At 46.6% G+C, this 18,757-nt stretch overlaps 2 protein-coding genes across 6 annotated transcripts in view; one reads left to right on the forward strand and one right to left on the reverse strand.

The window, feature by feature from the left end:
* Positions 1–15,806, reverse strand: part of NEU2 (neuraminidase 2) — a 31,130-nt gene extending 15,324 nt beyond the window's left edge. For 3 of the 4 annotated variants that reach the window (XM_052687425.1, XM_052687422.1, XM_052687423.1), the window contains exons 1-5: positions 15,503–15,806; positions 15,256–15,405; positions 14,624–14,751; positions 13,612–13,768; positions 3,537–3,714 (exon numbers count right to left, since the gene is read on the reverse strand). The gene's annotated coding sequence lies outside the window, so the exon portion shown is untranslated. Of the gene's footprint in view, positions 1–3,536; positions 3,715–10,463; positions 10,598–13,299; positions 13,443–13,611; positions 13,769–14,623; positions 14,752–15,255; positions 15,406–15,502 lie in introns of those variants that run through there. The other variant, XM_052687426.1, reaches the window with a different exon arrangement.
* NGEF (neuronal guanine nucleotide exchange factor) overlaps positions 1–18,757 on the forward strand; it is a 45,769-nt gene that overhangs the window by 4,547 nt on the left and 22,465 nt on the right. Inside the window, exons 2-5 of one of the 2 annotated variants that reach the window (XM_052687388.1) lie at positions 5,597–5,944; positions 9,550–9,664; positions 18,297–18,479; positions 18,589–18,692. In XM_052687388.1, coding sequence (XP_052543348.1) covers positions 5,707–5,944; positions 9,550–9,664; positions 18,297–18,479; positions 18,589–18,692 — 640 coding nt within the window. In that variant the 5' untranslated portion in view covers positions 5,597–5,706. Of the gene's footprint in view, positions 1–5,596; positions 5,945–9,549; positions 9,665–15,857; positions 17,446–18,296; positions 18,480–18,588; positions 18,693–18,757 lie in introns of those variants that run through there. The other variant, XM_052687389.1, reaches the window with a different exon arrangement.

The following is an 18,757-nucleotide window of genomic DNA, read 5'->3' on the forward strand; positions in this document are numbered from 1 at the left end:
ATACTTTAACATCTAAACTGTAGCTGTATCTACTGCAGGAGGCACACGGAAATAAGCATGGAATGCAATAGGGTAGGGCTGGACTACTCTGAGATATAGGGACCAAACAAATATATCCATAAGCAGAGACTGCATTTACTGATTATATACAAGAAAGCACATATTATTAGTCATTACTTTTGAATCAAAAAAGTAACTAGTTAACAGCAGAAAAGATAAATCATTCTGGCAGCAGAAAAATATGTAGTTATTGAGCGTTACTCATTAAGTGTATATGTATTGATGTATATAAGTTAATTAAGACGGAGTAGCTGCTATAAACACTCAATTTTTCATGCAGAGGGAGTTGCATGAAGGCATATCTGTTCCTGTCATGTGTAAGTAGCCATTTATAGGACACACTCACTTTGTATCTATGTTTACACATGTACACTTCTACCCATAGAAGGTCCCACAATGCCAGACTGAATTCTGGAGACATTTTTATATCTAGGCAGGCCGTGTGACTCATTTTTAGCTGCTTTTAACGTGCTGGTTTCTCTCTCTAAGCCTCGTTTGCTTGCTCTCATGGTGTCTAATGCACATGGCTTTGGAAGCTATATTAAATGAATCCAACGTCTTTATTTTTAGTGCCTGAAGTGTTTCTAAAACAGGTTCTCTGTAGCATATGTGCAAGACATAAAGGTTTTATTGTCACAAGCGTGTAATTAACTGCATAATTCTCTCTTGGCCCTGCTTGCTGTAAATATGGTACCATCGCTAAATCACTGCAACAAAACCATTTTGTTCCACTTTTCACCTGAAAGACTAGCTCAAAATCCGAGTGGCTGTAGTTTGATGCTGTTAGGAGTGGTGGTAGCAACACTGCTGTTTACAAGAGATATACGAAATACGTGGTTTTGTAAACGTGTAGGGCCAAATAATGTAATATGCTTTCAGCCAACATCCCCAGACTTGTCTACTTTATCTCTCTGGCTTCTGCTGTGAACCTCTCTGGTCTGTGTCTCACTTGCTGGTCAGCCTGTCTCCGTGCTCCTCCTGGTTTCTCCACTCCCCTGCCTTAATCAAATATTACCTCGGCCTTGTACCTAGATAGTTCAAATTCTTTTGTGAAATGTCACGTACCTTTGCTTTGGACAGGCCCGTGTGCTTAACTGTCTCTTGCAGCCATTTGAAAGAAAGGGTTGGGATTGTTGGCAGCTCCAAGGAGGGCTGTCCCAACCAGAAACATAAATACACGTGTAGCCAGGCAGCAGAGTGGCCTGATGGCTTTAGTCGTGGCCGTTGAGGCATTAGCAGGCTCAGCTGCCTGAGCATCCTCCCTCTGTCAGTCAGCTCCCCTGCAGCAGGGGTGGCACAAAATGGGACATGTGAGAGCGCCTGACTGACAGCACTTTGAAGGCTGCGCGTTAGCTCAAACCTCTGATGAGGCTAAATGAATTCACAGCTACATCTGCCACAGCCCAGGGCTGAGTCTGTGGGCGTCGCTATTCCCCTGACTCTGACAGAAATATCTCCCAATGCAAACGCAGGTCTGAGCCTGCGTGGAGCCCTGGTGCCTTCAGCAGGGCCCACCGGCGGTGGCACTCCTTCAGGGGCTGGCAGCCACGTGAGCAAGAACAGCAGCAGATGAGTAAGGCCTGCTGCTGGATTTTGGACTGCGCCCCTGCTTTATCCTCATTATGATGCACAGTGGAATACTTTAGAGATGACATTCCAGTCTGCTCTTAAAGCGGAGGAATAAGAGGAGAAAAAAAAAAAAAAATCCATGCCTCAGACACAAGGATGTAATGGGGGAGTGGTGGCGGTGGGAGGCAGGGGCTCGTGCTCAGTTTGCAGAATCAAAGCGTTTTAGAAAGAAACTAATATGATGTAGCAAAATAAGCATGCTGAAACTGTATTTAAAGAATTAATATTAAAGAAGCCACATTCACCGTGAGAAGTTGAAGATGGTGCTAAAAGAGCCCCATCTGGTTCATCAGATAGGCAGGAAAGCTGCATCCCTACATTCAACGTGCAAAATCTTCCAGATGAGGTCATTAATTAAAACAAGTTTGCACACACAAAAAGGAAGAAAAGACGATATGGTTGTCTTGACTTTCTGCAGTACAAAAACACTACAGCCAAGACAGTAATTTCTGCATTGAGCCCAACGCTTTCCAAACATACTTTAAATGAGCATCCAGTCTCTGTGTCAGAATTTAAGGTCAGAGCAAAATGAACACACTGCTACATAATTCACTGCAGGGGTTCACTGCCCTCTGTGCTAAAACACTTGCCTTCCTTCTGGTCTGACACAATCCTTGCATGTTTTGTGTGCCTGCTCAGGCAGATGCATGCTCTTATCTTGTCCACGGTGGTAGGGATACATTAGACAATCATATGAGGGCAGTTCATCTTCTGTGCCTGTGTGTCCCTATGCATAGAAACTGTACAGTCAGGTTGTACTCATACAAGTTAGTTCTTGCTTCAAAGCATACCTGCATTGCATACCTGGAGACTTCAGGCTATCTCTGCTACTGATCGAGCAACCTCCCAGACTAGGCTACAGCACTGTAGGACACTGACAAATGAAGCATTTTTCATTTCAAAATCACCAGGCATAAGGTAAGCATATACTAAGCACAGTACTTGAAACTTTTCAGTCAGATAATAGCCTTTGCCTTATTTTTAAGGGAAATAACATATCAGGTGATTACCCAGAGCAACAAATCACGAGGGGCAGCAACAGCTGTTGTGCTGGAGCCCTGCAGGACTGCTGCTGAGATTGGGGTCATGGTGTGAGATGAGGAAAACAGAGAGAGCACATGTGAGTCCACAGAGCCATGATCTCAGCTTTCAGGGTGCAGCTCCTGCTATGAACAGTTGTATTGCCCACTAGATATAACTGATTTACAGAAAAAATGCCACATTATTTAAAATGGGCAAGTAAAATTTCTGTACAGTCACATTCCTGGAGGTTGTTGAATTACGTGTGAGTCAAAGTGCATATCTCTAACATTGCTATATGTGTATCACTTGTTGCTTTTCACTGTTGCCATCTTTCATTGCTCTACAACCTTTCCCCTGCAGTCTGTTACTTCTTGAACTGCAAGATAGGATTTGGTTTCAAAGCAAATTCAGTAGATGGTGACGCTGCAGCAAGACATGATATCAGAATATGAGGTGAATGCAGTTGGGATAGATTATTCCCATAACAAGACTTGGCACTCAGCTGCCTGTGACTATTATAGGTGAATACCTTTGTCAAAAATTAACCACAATCACTTAGACAGGGAGAGCTGTTGTCCACACCTGCTTGATTCATTCCTTGTCTGACATTGAGTAGCTTGACTGCTATCAGAATAACATAACTTTGAGTGTATCCTTTAAACCCATCCCTCTTATTAACACACATAAAGCAATTGCAAGTCAGGACTGACATATATGTAATGTTTTCCTAATTTCTTACAGTATTGGTTGTCTAATTGGAACCACTGCCTTCAAAATTACATTCTCTTCTTGCATTCTTATTAATGAAAGAAAGAAATACTTACATTCTTCATAGCCACCATAATAAGCAACTCTCCTTTCGCTCCTGCCTCTCCTAGAAAACAGAGAAGTCTTTCCCTCCTCCACTTTTATAATCACTTTTGGCCAACCATCCTGCTTGTTAGGGACTGCTCGGTAGCCCAGCAGTGCTCCTGCTGTTCAGTATGGATGCTCTTCATTTCTCTGACAATGACAAAGACAAAAAAAAAAAAAAAAGGTATCCTAATAAAAGACAACTGCACTGGTTTGATGGTACTACTAAACACATTGCTATGGCTCTGGGTAACTCAGCAGTTTCGCTTGGTCATACAGAAAGCTCTTTCTCAGTCAGAAACCTCTCCATCCATGCCCTGTGAAGCACAAAGGAACTTTGATATAGAGAAGATTGTCACAGATCCAACTCCTTGGGCAGTTTATGAAAAAGAAGTGAATGAGAAATAAGTGCTTGTTGGAGTTTATCATCAGGAAGGATTACACAATGCAATATTGGTTGTGATCCAGTTAACTGAAGTGCTTCCATTACAGTTGCAAGGATCAAGCCTTTGGGGCTTCAGTTTGGGACAGGAAGAAGCACAGTCAGAAAGGCATGGAAAAAGAAATAGCTCCTTTCTTTCTTTTCAGGCTGTCCCCAACAGCAGCCGTTTTTATTTTGCTGTTCTACTGAGCCACAGAAACAGCCTTAGTGAATCTCTATACCTCAGTGTAATTTACAAACCAAACTTAACACCACAACCAACAAACGAGTCCTTCATACGCTTCCAGTAACACTGGAAGTAGTCCCAGAGCAACCACCAGCTCCAAACAGCCCCAAAGCAGTGGCAGAACTGGAATCAGCATGTAAATTTAGCAGCCACGAGCTGCCTGCAATGGTTCAGGTTATGAAAGGAAAAAGACTTTCTGATCTGTGGAGCCAGGAGGCAGAACAACTCAGGCTCAGTGCAGGATTTCACATTGCGCCCCATCCTTTAAAAGGACCCTCAGGAATTTTGGAAAGCAGGGGATTTGCAGATGATGTCCAGGCTTACTGAAATGATCCTGGGGCAAGCAAGAAGAAAGTTGGTGGCACACATGGGTTCAAAATCTGTTACAGTATATGATACCTTCTAGAGTATCATGTGTCTTGGCCTTTCTGTAATGTAACAAGCCAGTGATACACAGAACATCATAACAGCATTTAATTACTAACCTATAGCACCACATCCCTAGTGAATTGTCAATTTTATATTCGCATTTCCTATACAGCAGCTCTTTCTAGTACTCATGTTAGCCCCATCAGTCACAAAATCACACGTACTTAGAAAGGCCATAACAGCTATGAGAATTCAACGAGACAAAGCCAGCGATGAACACTGAAGTTCACATTTTATCTGCTTTTAGAAAGGCCAAAGGCTCTGCTGCTGTCATGCTGTCTCAGAGGTCTGACTTCTAGAAATGCCTGGGAGTGCTGGCACAGCCTATGCACTGACACTCAGCAGTCTGTGTCTCTGAGAGGGAACACTCGCATAGGAGGGAACATTGGCATAGGAGGGCTACTCTGGGAAATAAAACCAAGTCTGCACACTCCCCATTGCTACCTTCTCTTTTCATTCTACTTTAATTTCATAGCAGTTAAGGACTTTTCTTCACTTATCTGCACTGCGGGAATGAGTACTGTTATAAGTGTTAGGAAGGCACTCAGCCCTATAAAACATATTCATTCTTCTATTACAGTGCACAGCACGCAGATAATAGATGGATTGACAGAGCTCTCTCTTTGGGTTTTACTTGATACTCCATAACATTTTCATCTGGCAAACAAGAACTTGGCCATTAGCAGTACCTGCTGTAAATCAGCCAGCAATCTACTGCTCACAAGAGACAAATGGTGTGGTCATCAGTGGAACAAATACAGGACAAAGATGAACTCGTAAAAAGCAATGCTTAAGGTGTGGGGTGGTCTCCTTGCTCACAACGATATCAGTAAAAAATCCTGGAAGGTCCCCCCTACCCAAAACAGATGGTGCCTTGCAGCCTCTGGACTATCTAGGATTTTCCCTTCTCATGTTTTGCTCTGTTTTGTTTGCAGGTCTCCAGCTCTCATTCAGATAAAGCTGATGGCATTGTGGACACTACCTGCCTGCTGCTGTTCTGCTGCTGGTCCACCCTCTCAGGTGCTCTAGACGAGATCTGAAAGCCATGGATGGGCATAGAGGAGAAGCTGCTGGTGGTTTCCAGCAGGGTATTTCTCAGACATTTTCAGTCTCTGAAGGTGAGGAAGAGTCAGAAGGTGCTGACTCAGCGACCCACGAGAGGGACTCTCACACACACTACATTGCCATTCAAAGAAATTCCAAGTACTATCGCTCCATGAGGCTGCCAAAAAGGTCAAAGAGAAAGACTGCAAGAGAGGCAACACATGCAGGACGTGCTGCAGGTGAGTACTGACCCAAACAACATTAAGCTTTTTTTTCCCATTGAGATTAAGAACTGTAGGAGTCGATGAGGTTAGGAAAGCAATAGAGAAAATAGAGAGCAGATTCAGTGCTCAGCACACTACAGAACACCCCACTCCACGGTATGGCATGGGGTGCCATCTTTGTTCAGCCTGGAAATGCAAACTGGTTGGTTGTTAAGACATGGGGAAGAATCTAAAGAAGTCTGTGACTCTGCTCTGCCAGCCTTCCACTAAGAGAGTTTAGAATTTAAACATGGAAAAAAGCTGTCAAAAAAAGTAGGAACTTCTTTAGAACACAGAAAGGATATATTGAAAAAGTGGAATCTACACAAGTAACGGTATGGCAAGCTGAATGCCATGTGGAGTAAATAGCCAGCAAAGCAAAGCAGTACACGTGGGGACCAAGCCTATGGAAATTGCAATGAAGGGAGCAAGATTTCTCTGCCACCTCTCACTGAAGATAGCTCTGCACAACACTTACGAGCTCTTTGGATCTGGAGGCTGAAATAGGAGAAATACTGCCCAGAACGTGTGTGCACTGAGGCATGGCTTGAGTATAGCAGTATGAACAAGTTGGCCAAAAGGCTTCTGAGGGAACAACGTGGGGCTGCTTCAGCTGAGGGCCAGGGAAGATCAGGGAAAGGCTCTGTCCCTGAGGGCGGTGGGCATGAACCAGCTCCAGGGCAGTGGGCACAGCCCCAGTGCTGCAGCTCAGGGAGTGCTGGGACACCACTCTGGGACATAGGGCTTGGATCGTGGGCTGGCCCGGCATAGAATCACGAGTTGGACTCAGTGACCCTTGTGGGTTCCTTCCAACTTGGGATGCTCTGTGCTTCCATGAACAGTGCAGAGCATGGCTGCAAGGCGAGATGTTCACTGAGCTGGCATGTTGTCTGAGCAGCTGTGAGAGAAAGTTATGAGAAGCTGAAAAGAGAGCCAGGAAAGGAGCTATCTCAACACATTCAGGAGTGCTGGAAAGCACTCCTGCAAGCAAAAGCTTAGAACAGTTGTAATTCAAACGCTATGTGAGAGAGACCTGGAACTGTGAATATAGAACGTGCACTCTGCTAAGTCAGCGAGGTGTTCAGAGAAACTGAATTTTATAGCTTCTTGTAAAAAGAACAGATTGCAGTGAAGATACCTATTCCATTTTGAGATTATAAACTTATAAGTAATCCATTGGACTCTGAACTTTGGCTAACTGCATGAGTTAAAACGATATAACAATATTTCTGACATTTGAGTTCTATGCAAGACATCAAGGACTATTACTTTGTTATGCAGTAGTAAAGCACATCAGTTCAGCCCCTGAAAACAAACAAAATTCTCTAAGAAAACAAAGAATAGAAATCCTGCACCTCAAAATAAAGGAGGCCTGGGAAACGTCCCCAAGAAAATAGGTGTCTCCTGCCTGCCTTGCCAAGGGAGCCATGCTGTTTCAGCAGTATAAAGGCCCATTCAACTCTGTGGCAAGGACAGAAGGAAAGTTCCAGCCCTTCTCCGAGTTTCCAAGCAGACAGCAGCAGAACAGAGAGCTGCTTAATATTCTGCTACTGTTGTCAATGAGGTTTGTGGATAAACCGAGCGCTGCCAATGCCAGAGCAGACCTGCTCTCCACCCTGCCAGTGCAGCAGCAGGACCCGAGCAGAGCCGTCCTCTCGCTGCTTCCCCAGAGCGCTGCTGCAAAGCAAGCTGAGAGGAGCCTCGCCCTCTCTCCGGATCTCCGAGCATCTCAGCATCCAGACTGCTGCTGAGGAGGCCCCTGCCCTGTCAGCTGCAGCAGGACCAGCGCACAAGGACATGGCTTCTTCATACATCTGCAGCATCACAGCATCAGGACAGCAGCACAGGAGGACATGCCTCCTGTCTAGCCAGTGTCATTGAGGAAGGACAAACTAAAGGAAAGGCTAATCTTCTCTTAGCAGCTCGTTAGAGCATCCACAGGAGCTGACCTGCGTTTCTCTCCCACATATTCCCTTCCTGTGTTACATCTGTGGCTTTTTCTTCCGTATCTGCAATTGTTCAGCAAGACACACTGGAAACGTTTCTTTTCTCGAGTTTGTACAGCAGAACTTGGGCTATGAGCTATAGATCTTTCTCCAGTATGAAAGTAGCAAGTCCAGCTTTTAAACTCAGCTAGGATTGTGTAAGCAGCCTTCTCCCTCTGCTCCATTGACTCCATCCCCTCTCCCAGAAACTGGACAGCGGGGGCTTTTACAGCAGCCTCACTTGTAGCAGGAACAACTTCTGACAGCACTTGCTGACGTGCATGGAAACAAGGGATGGGTGAGCTGTTTTATCTTGACTTCAAACCCATTTGAGCAGCAGCTATCCATGAGCCTGACTTGATCTCAAATGCTAACCTGTTCTCATTTTACTTAGGAAATGAGGGGAGGAGAGGGGAAGGAAAGAAGAAGGGAAGAGAGGGTAAAGTACAGTGGAAAATGCAGGGTAGGATACCAAACAGGAGAAATAAAGACCCAAGAAATGAGAACAAGAAAAATAATCTAAAAGCATATAAATCCAGCAGAGAGAAAGGCTTTTATATAGACTCCCTTTGCAACAGTCTAGCTTTGGCTTATAGCCTAGGAGTTGTAAAATATAATAGATTCTTTCCTTTAAATGGAAAATGAGCTTGTGTTTTTTTAAGCAATCTCCTCTGACAGGAGGCTGAAATGTTTTACATATCCAAGAGGCAAAGAGAAAACTGAAGCTAGAGTTTTGTAAGCCTCTGGCACTGTTTGAGGCAGCTAAAGAGTCTGTATTTCACCCTTTCCATCTGAAAATCCATAGCACTGATAAAACGGGTGGGGCAGAAACCAGCTTTGGTTAGTGTTGACCTGACTGTGCTGTCACCAGTTTGAAATGCAAACAGAATTATGACTAAGACCAAAATATTTCTTAAAAAAAAAAAAAAACAAACAAACAAAAAAAAAAAAACACAAACCAACAAGGCCATTTATCAGCAGGCCTCGAACAACAGGAGGTTTCATTTGAAAAGTGAGATGCACCACCTCCTGCCAAGTACTGCGGTAATAAGCCACAGACTTTACACAACTTTGGCTCCCTGTGAAAGGACTGGAGGTTCATCTGAGGAAAAGTAGAGAAGCAAATAAAAGTAAAGCTCCTGTCTCACCCAAATCTAGCCTTGATTTATCCAGTAAACTGAACAGCTACAGCGTGCCTGAAAGCAGAGCAGTAATGAAGCCCTGACTCAAGAAACGAATATTAGCAAGAACTGGCATAAATAGCTAAACCTTTTTTTCTTAAAGAATTGCACTGAAAATGCTGGGGACCAGTGTTCAGTGGTCACAGAGCCACGTGGAGATGTAAGAACTGATACAGCACATGTACTTTCACCTTTCCTTGCTTGCAATTTGTAGCTACACCAGAAGTTGTGCAACCATGCAGTACACAAGCTGTTGACATTTAAGTCTGGCTTGAAAAGCCAAATTAAAATGTAGCATTGTGTCTGTAGTCTTCCTAGTGGTTTTGATAAAAGAAAACCACTATATAGTACCAGTGAAGATGACCCTTAAGAAGCAACTACTTTAACACGCTCTGGGCTTTCTCTTATGTCACAGGTTCACTCAAAAACAATGAGTCTGTCAAAGAGCCCCTGAACGTTTTACCTCCTAAGGGATCACCAGCTCCAGTAGACTCTAACAAGACAACTTTAGAAGAACTATTGATTCAAAGGTAAGGAATGTGCACTCAGGGTATTCACTGCACTTCTACTGAAGAATACAGAGTGGTGTCAGAACAAAAACGCTTACTTTTGAAGACGAGTTGCTAAGCTGTAGCAACCAACTCCTGCTTTCTCACCTTGGCTTGTAGTGCTGTTTTGAGTTTTGTTGTTATATCTCATGTAGTATTAGAGCTGTGGCGTGGAGGTTCTGAATGGTTCTTAACTTTTTTGGAGAAAAAAAGTGAATGAGCAGTGGGGAGGGTAACAGGAAGAGAGAAAATTTGCAAAAAGGAGAATGTGACGTAGGATCACCCAGTGGCATAAGCAAGGAGGCACTGCTACCTTAAGAAACTTGGTGAGAGAATAAGACCACCCTGCAGGCACTGCCTGATGGAATACCCCAATACAAGGATGGTCCCATTCCCAGTGTTCCCACAGGGCTCTCCTGAATGTTGGTATACAATCTCATGCAGAAGACAGGTTCTTGTATCCGAAGAAATAGCTACAAAAATGTTTCCTGAGGCATTTTGATTTTGTACTTGCTGTTTACTTTCAAGAATCAGTACCCAGTAGGGGTCTTCAGTGAGGTGGTCTTTTCTGTTCAAAATCCCTCAACAAAAAGGGAAAAGCAAGAGGCCCTGATTCCATCATCAGTATAGTGCAGGGCCAGGGGAGCCTCATGGGCTCTATGCCAAAGGTGAACCCCAGGCAGGTCCAAACTGATAAATACATGCAAGATTTACATACAGAGTGGCAATCTCATCTGCATCCTAGAAGTGTTATATTTCAAGGGGCAGACAAAAAGTTTACCTGTGTTCCTGGTCTCTTAGCTCTGCAGCTAAGCTTCTGAGCCTTGCATCTTCTAATATACAGCTGAGGTATTCTCCCCAGGTCACTCTCTGTCTTCTCATCATTGGCATGTGTAATCACAAGGTGGTCACTACCTGTGCCAGAAGATCAAGTTGACAGCACTAACACTTGCCCTCTAAAGGTGCATGCATAATACTGCATGGTGTGGTCTTAATTACTGAGCCAAGCTATATTGGCACAGCACATAGCGTACATTTCCTAATCCAGACAACAACAGTGAAAAAATTTAGCCAAACTGTCAAGTTGGATTTAAATAAATTAACTGCCCTGGCTGAAATGGATTGTCCTTTGGCACTAAACTGAGCATAAGAAGCTAGACAGTTGCAGTCTGCTGAGATGTCATAGCCATCTGTCTTCCTCTCCTTGCGGCATAATCATCACTGTCAGTCTCTGACATCCTGACACTGCCATTCAGGCAGCTCTGAAACATGCAGAAGCTGATTCTCCCTGGAGCTGGAAACAATGAGCCTGTGCTGGGAGTCAGTCTTTATCAAAGGTGCTGCTGTGCACAGTGCTTGACAGGTCAGTGCAAGTTCTAAGTCACGCGTCTGCTAAAAGCAGGCAGTGCTGCTGAGTGGCATTGCACTGAAAGCAAGCAAAGAAATCTGACAGAGAACGAGACCAGAGTTCTGGCTCAAACTGAGCTCATGTCCTCCTCCTCCTTTCTCTAAAAGATCTGCTGCAATTTGTAAGAGAACCAGCAGAAATTTGCATTGCGAAAAACCTGCAGGATTCTAAGGGCATTGCCATCATTTGCAATAATCACCATCCTCCTCCAGGAGAAAACAGGCCACGATGCAGAAGAGACAACCAAAATGTTATCAGTGATCTCAAAAAAAATGCATTTAGTCTCTCTCTGAAAGGAAAAGAACCTAGTATCTCTCAGCAAAGAGTTCTGAAAGCAGAAGATTGTTCTGCAGAAAGGAGAGTAGGAGTACTTCTGACCAGAACATAAGCCTCTCAGGAGTGAATCACCATGGTCCTGAGTGCAGGTGGGACATCAGTGCTGCATCTCTTCACACTCAATGCTGTTTTGACAGCACTGTTTAAGTGCTAGGGCTAGGCAGGCTCAATCCCTTCTCCTTGCATGGAAATGCCAATGCAAACATGTTTGCAGGTAGGGATGTCCCTTCACATATATCCATGCAACAGAATTTGGGGCAGGGAGTAACCACAATTGGGAAACATAGCAACAGAGAAATGAACATCTCTCTAAAGTGAATTCAGATGGGGTATGGATTTTAATACTCTGAATAAGTAGCAGCACTACAGACTCCTTCAAACCCACCAGTGATTTGAGTCTACATGTCATCCCAAGTCTACCCTACACCCTCCAGAAAGCACTTATTTAGAGCACTTTTATGCCTAACTAGTCTCAAATTATTTTTTCCTTATGACCTTTCTCCCTGTGACCTCCAGCTCCCCCAAAGCACTCTGGAGTTCCCCACAGCATCCTGTGGCTCCCTCCCAATCTGCCACATGGTACAAGTATCCAAACCTCCCACATGATAATCCTCTTCCCAGCTATTTGGTTAACTTCTCCAGCACATCTCAGTGCTGAGCTTCTAGCTCAGGATAGGATAACCGCAGCCAAAGACCTGGAAGGAACTAAACTCACAAGAAAGCTTCCCTTTCATACTGCCATCAGTCTTTCCAGCTTCACAGTGGCAGCAATTGTGCAGATTGAGATCACAGAAAACCACCGCTGAAAAACACCCACCCAGGGAGTCCATCCATAACTGTCAGCCTCAGCTGAAAGCAGCCACCACAGAGAGCAGAAAATTAGTCATTTCAAACCCCAGAAATGAGATCCACCAATCAGTATCTACCCTATATTATCAGCTAATAGGATGTTGACTGCTCTTCATTTCTAATACAATACAGATGTTTTATCAGCACGAGCGTGCTATTGACCTACCATTTCCCACTGAGTCAGATGCCAGCAATGATACATATTCATTGGGGCCACTAGATGCACTGGAGAAGAAACTCAGTGTGAAATCTCATGTCACAAAGCTCACTGCAAGGTCATTCATTTAACACTTCAGAGAAATCTATTTTCTTTTATGAAACCTCCAGTGAGGAGAAAAAAAGAAAAGAAAAAATCATCTAAAGCAGTGGATTAGGTTTGATCTGAGTTAATAGAATGGAAGCACTGCAACAGCAAATACAGCCACCTTCAGCAGAGAGAGGGAATCTAAGAGATACACATTTGCAAATGGATATCAGAGAGAAACAACTCCCTATGTAAAACAGTGTCGCACTGAAGGATTGTGTGAATGTGGGTTAGCTTCCCACAGCACAGCACTGTTTGTCCTGGGCAGCAGAGGGCACTGCTTATATAGCCTGATTTAACCAGGAAAGAGGGAAAGGCCTCCAGAGAGGCTGAGACCTGCATTGCAAGAGGTTGTACTCGAGTTTCCTTCTAATTATGAAATGAATCTCTTATAGTCACCTCTTTACACGTTGAGCAAATCTTTGTCACCCCATAACTTTTATTATTTGCTTTTTAGAGAAAGATAATTCTTTCCACACCCTTCTTTCTCTACAATCACAAACTTAAAAAGCCTAAGAGCAGCAGCATTTGCAGGGGAGGGGGTGGGTTGGGGTAGAAAGTTCTAAAAAATAATCATTTTTGTCTGTACAATACCCATTTTAGACACTAAATGTTATTAGCACCAAAATCTCAGATTTCACAGAACCGTAGCATTTACAATCCTACCTAGAAATGCTTCCAGCCTGCAGCCAATGGAGAACCTAATCCCAGTTTGCCCACCTATTCCATCCAGTCTCTGTTCTTCAGCTCCTTCAGCCAAGCCATGGTTTCATCACACAGCATTCAGACTCTACTCTCCAGCTCTCCCAGCACTTCTTTTAAACATACCCTGATCCTCAACCAACCCCAACTTGTGATTCTCCACCTGATCTCCTCAGGCTAATGTTTCCCACATGTGTTACTCCCTCTTCTTCCCCTCTGCAGCCCACATCTCTGTGTCCTGACATTCCCCAGGCCCATCACTCTTTTGCTCTGCATACAATCTTAGTCTCTCATCCTCACACCTGCATTCTGCAGCCCTCTCCAACTCACCGCTTCCTGAAGCACCCAGCTGTGGGCAGTTCCTCCCTTCGTAGCAGAGGAACAGTCCAGAAGCAGACTGTTCCCTTTCCATGCTTGGGTCCTCTTCCTTCTGCTTTTCAGCCAAACAGTTGTCTCGTTGTGCTGCTCAGACCCAGCACGAGGAGCACTGAGGGTACAGGAGGAGCAGCCTTTATTTGTAGTGCCTAGAACTGCACCAGGCCATTTCTACCGCTGCAGAATCAGAGATGTTTGTCTCAGCCCTGGACAGGGCACCTGTTCCCTCCACGGGCAGCAGCTCAGGGAATTTTAGATGCTAAAATCCAAGTCTCTAGTTTGTGTGTATTGGATAGAGTGCAAAATAGCCTGTAATCCCTATGGATTTTCACAGGTCAGACAAAGATAAAGCCCTGGAAAAGCCCAAATTTCAACCCACATTTCAAGAGAAGCCAAAGCTTCTCAGAGGATAAAAAGACAGGATTTCTGTTTTCTTTTAACAGCATCAAATTATATCTTCCTTAACCTAAGAAGCTGTTGAGCCCCTTTTTTAAAAGAAAGTAGCAGCAGCCTATGGCAGATGGTCAGCAAGTAAGGAGTCCTAGTGATTCTGAGCATCAAAAGGTTATAGGCAGGTAAAGATCTCATCGTAGGAAGTTCTGAACATTTTTAGTCGTCAGTAAGACTGCCAGCCCCAACAGATTTAATTAAGGTATTTTGGTGAAAGCTTAAGGAGGCTCAGGAGAACAGATGTGCCCTTGGCCTTTATAATCTAAAAATATTAGGGATGAGGAGTTCCACTTATCTCTCTGTCAAAAAAAAAAAAAAAAAAAAAGGAATAAAAATGGCATTTTTGCAATTTGTTGTCAAAAGCACTACTAAAAAACCACACGTGAGCAGAAAGAAAATCTGAATGAACCTGAAGTATGAAAATACATTTTACTAGGTGTAACGTTATTTGAATCTATTAATAACTTCACACTTCTCTGCGGATTTGGTTAGCTCAGATTAAAACAGAGCTTCTTACTTCATCTCGTGGCCTTTCTTGGTGTGAAACTCCCACTGCCTCAAGGGTTTGGGGAATGTTTCATGAATAAGATATGCTGGGTCGCATCTTCTCATTTTTAGTTCCTGAGAGTTGAGTTCTAAAAACTGCTGTAAGACAACAAAAACAAAATCCTGCATTTCAGTGTTGTTGGAAAACCAACTCCTTGCACAGCTTTATTCTAAGGACTGCTTTTGAATTCAGACAAACATAAGAACATTGGAAAGGTTGATTTGCAGCTGACCACACAGACCAAGCCTGGAACTTCGTCCCCCAACCATAGCTTAAGTAATTATATGAATTTGATAAAACAAACTAATTACAAGCTCACACTAATTATCAGGCTTTTAATGCAGCAATGGACAAGATCAGCCTGCACTTGAAGCTCAGAACTACCAAATCCCCCTTCTTCCTTTGCACAATGAATGCAAGCCCAAACCCACTCTCCTTCACCAACCATGGTCATGATTCACGGCACCAGAGCATGAGCAACATTATGAGGCCACAAGGACAATTTCCAGCACTCGTGTGCTTTGGGAACCTAGGAATTCCTGAGAGAATTCATTGTTCATATAGTGAGACAGACAAAAAAAAAACCTCTTCCAAAGTGCTACCTGGATGGCTGAGATCAGGAGGAGAGGGCACTGTTGCCTGAGCCTGCAGTTCCATGGCAGTGGAAGAAGATCCGAGGTGGCACTGCCTGGGTCCTGCCATCCATCTGTGTGTCTGCCACCTCTGCAGTGCTGGCACTCAGCAAGCTGACCCTGTGGTGAGGCAGTTCAATGGTCAAACAGACACAAAGCTAGTTCTAAAAAATAATCACGTATTTTTCTACTAGTTTAGATGCCCAAATCAGCTCACCAAGAGGGGAGCAGCTCCAGGAGCAGATCTGGGCCCAGCCTGTGAAGGAATGGCTCTCACTTGGAAGCTCCAATGGGCTGCAGTGAATCACTTGTTTGCCTTCCTTCATTCTTCACGACAAATTTGGAAAGCTTTAGAAAACCTCAGTTATTTTGCAGGACAAAAATATCCACTTCTCACTAATCTTTTTTAGTCCAGCCTCAGAGTGCTGGGAGCACTCTGTCACCTCACTTGCGAGAGCAAGCATTTCTCTGCACAGCAACTCGAAGCGGTGGGGCTGTGGTATAAAGAAAGAGCAAGACTTCAGAAAACCCAAGCTACAATTGCTTGGGAAGGAAAAACGAAGGAAAAGTTCTAAAGGAAGGGAAAGGAGGCGATTAGTTGCTGCCACATGGAGGAATAGATTTCTGATGGAAAAAGAGAAGCTGTGGCTTCTCATGGCCAGGGGGGGCATTTCACTCCTGGCTGTGTTCTCACCCCATCACAGCTTCCAGCGTTCTTATTGTCATTATTACTTTAGCAACGTTTTCCAGGTGGGATCCTTAGAAGGGATCTTTAGGAGGGATCCTTAAAAGAGATCCTTAGAAGGCACTTTCTGTTTTCTAACGTTTCTCTTGCCATTACCCAGACGTTTTTTTCATTCCAAACTGCAGTGGATTTAACCCCTGAGAGGGAAGCAGTACGAGGAGGTGCAATTTGTTAACCTCTCAATGCATGTTTCTGAGACTTTTTTTTTTAGTAGTTACATCCCAAATTTGTCCCAGGACATGTATTCGTTCCAGCAGTGTAGCATTAGTGACAGCACCTGCACTGGCTTCCCATTGCATACTAGAGAACTCCTCGCTGCTCTCGGTCCTTCCTTAGCAAACAGCATCCCTGTATTTCCAAAATTCAGCATAACAAAGGTGGTTGGTGCAATTAATGTCCTGCCTACCCTTGACTAAGAAAGGAGCTCTCAGCATGCCACCCACTTCCCGAGACCCCTGACCATGTTCCCTGGCAGCAAGATCCCAAAACAGCAATCATTAGCCAGAGCTTCAGGCTCTCTCTGACAAGACCCCGATTTTTCCATCAGTTGTGTGGTTCCTCTGACCTCCAGCCCGGGATTGGGCTGATGGTTTTATCTGAGCCTGGACTCCCCCCACAGACACTTCTGCCTCCTTAATGACCCAAGGACTGAGCGCTTCCAGCACACCAGATCTAGTTCTCACGAGCTGAGGGAGTTTTTTTTCCTAAAGGTACAGTCACGTGCTGGCTAGATACATCACTTAGTAAACACAATATAAAAATGATAAAAAGGAAACCATTTCTCATATACAGCCCGACAAAGGGATTTTATGCCGCCGCACAAACTGCAGTTCTGCTTACAGAATAAAGCATGGCTTTATATGCAATGGGGAGAAAGTGAGCACGGGAGGCATAGCTGAGCGTTTTCTGACGGTTAACTCAGTTGCAGTGTGGTGCAGATGACGTTTTTGCTGGGGGGTTACTAAGGTGGAGGGCAGAGCTGCACTCAAGCTGTCCGCAAGCACTGCGAGCAACCCAGGGTGCAGCCGTGCTTCAGAGCTCCAGAGGATTTATCCCCGAGGCGGAGAAACAATTACCTGAACGGAGAGATAGAGCTCGTTACTGAGATACTGCCTAAATGAGAAAATATATCCTTATGGAAATAGCGACGCTAAGATGGGGGGGATGACTGGGGAGATGCAAAGCCAGCCGGAGGAAACAAGCAGGGCAGGAGGCAAAGCAGGGAGGCAGCTTGGCAGCAGGGCTTAGGCTGAGCCTGCACGTTACATCCCTCCATATCGGGGTGTCACTCCCAGAGAAGAAATGCACCATCCGCTCCAGATCTGGAAGCGGTTCAGGAAAGCTCCCCTCTCCCACCCCCTATCCTCCCACCGAGCCGGCGCCGGTCGCACATAGGCACAGACGGCTTCAGGGAGGTGAGAGGTCAGCGGCAGGCAGGGCTCCACGGGGTGGGCGCAGGGTGGGCTGCGGTGCGTGGGTGCTGCGCGGGAGGCTGCTTGCTGGGAGCGGGGGGATGGAGAGGGGGCATTCCTGCGTTTGAGGAAGAAGCCTCTCTGCGGGAAAGCAGGGGATGGAGGTAAGGGTGCCCGCAGAGCCCTCGGGGCAGGGACTGCCACTGGGGGGGCCCTTGGGGAGGAGGCAGTCAGCCTCCCGGCGGAGGAGGGACCTGCGCCGGAGCGGAGCCGGCGGGGCGGGAGGGCGAGGAGGTCTCTGCGGGCAAAAGGTGGTGGGAGGCCGGGGGTACGGCACGGCGGGGCTGCGGGGGTAAAAGGGGAGAACGGGAGGGGTCTGTGGGGGGCTTTGGAGGGATTTTCGAGGCTCTCAGAGGTTCTTCGTGGGGGGCTCCGAAGGCCGTGTAGGGGATCTGAGGGGGGAGGCTGGGAGGGGCCGCAGGGGCTCTGAGGGTCCCTGCGGGGGTGACGGGGGGTTTGGCGGCGCTGAGCGGAGCTCGAGGGGGGTTCGGGAACGCAAAGAGCGGCCGCGACGGGCAGGCGGTGCTCGGAAGGTGCTGGTAGGAGCCGGTAGGGAGGGATCTGAGAGGGCTCTGTGAGGAGAACCCGCGGGGAGCCCGAGGGGCTCCGAGCAGATTTTGGAGAGCGCGGCCCCGCAGACAGCTTGGGGGGGGGAGGGTCTGAGGGATTCGGGGGAAGAGAGCCCCGGGGACGGCTGAGGGGGGTCCGAGGAGAGGCTCCGAGGGGCCGGGGGAGGCTGTGAGGGCTCTGGGGGCTTTGGGGGCGGCCTCAGCTCCCCTCTCCTTCCCACGCAGGCTGCTGCCTTCCTACCCCCGTTACCGTGGCAACCTCCCGGGCTCCCCCAGCCCCGCGCCGCCGCCGCTACCGCCGGAGCTGCTCGGCAGCCGCCTGCCGCCGCCGGCCATGGAACTGCTGGCCGCGGCGCTCAGCGCCGCCTGCGCCCTCGACCAGGACGGCTCTGCGGGACAGCCCGGCAGGTGAGAGAGGGACGGACGGGGAGGGGACGGGAGAGCGGGGGGTCCGCGCCCGGGGCTGAGGGGCCGCCCCGCGCCGCCGCCCCGCCTGAAGCTCCTTCGCTTCCCGCAGGAATCCCCCCGCGGCCGCCGAGGACAGCCCCACCGCCGCCGAGGCGTCGCCGCCCGCCCACCCTATGACGGCCGACTCGTGGAGGAACCTCATCGAGCACATCGGTAAGCGGTCGGCCCGCCCGAACCGTCCGAGCTGCGAGCGGAGCCGCGGGGAGCGATCCCGGCGC

Source organism: Tympanuchus pallidicinctus, unplaced genomic scaffold (genome assembly GCF_026119805.1).
Source record: "Tympanuchus pallidicinctus isolate F22 unplaced genomic scaffold, pur_lepc_1.0 scaffold22, whole genome shotgun sequence".
NCBI classification, from domain to species: Eukaryota; Metazoa; Chordata; class Aves; order Galliformes; family Phasianidae; genus Tympanuchus; species Tympanuchus pallidicinctus.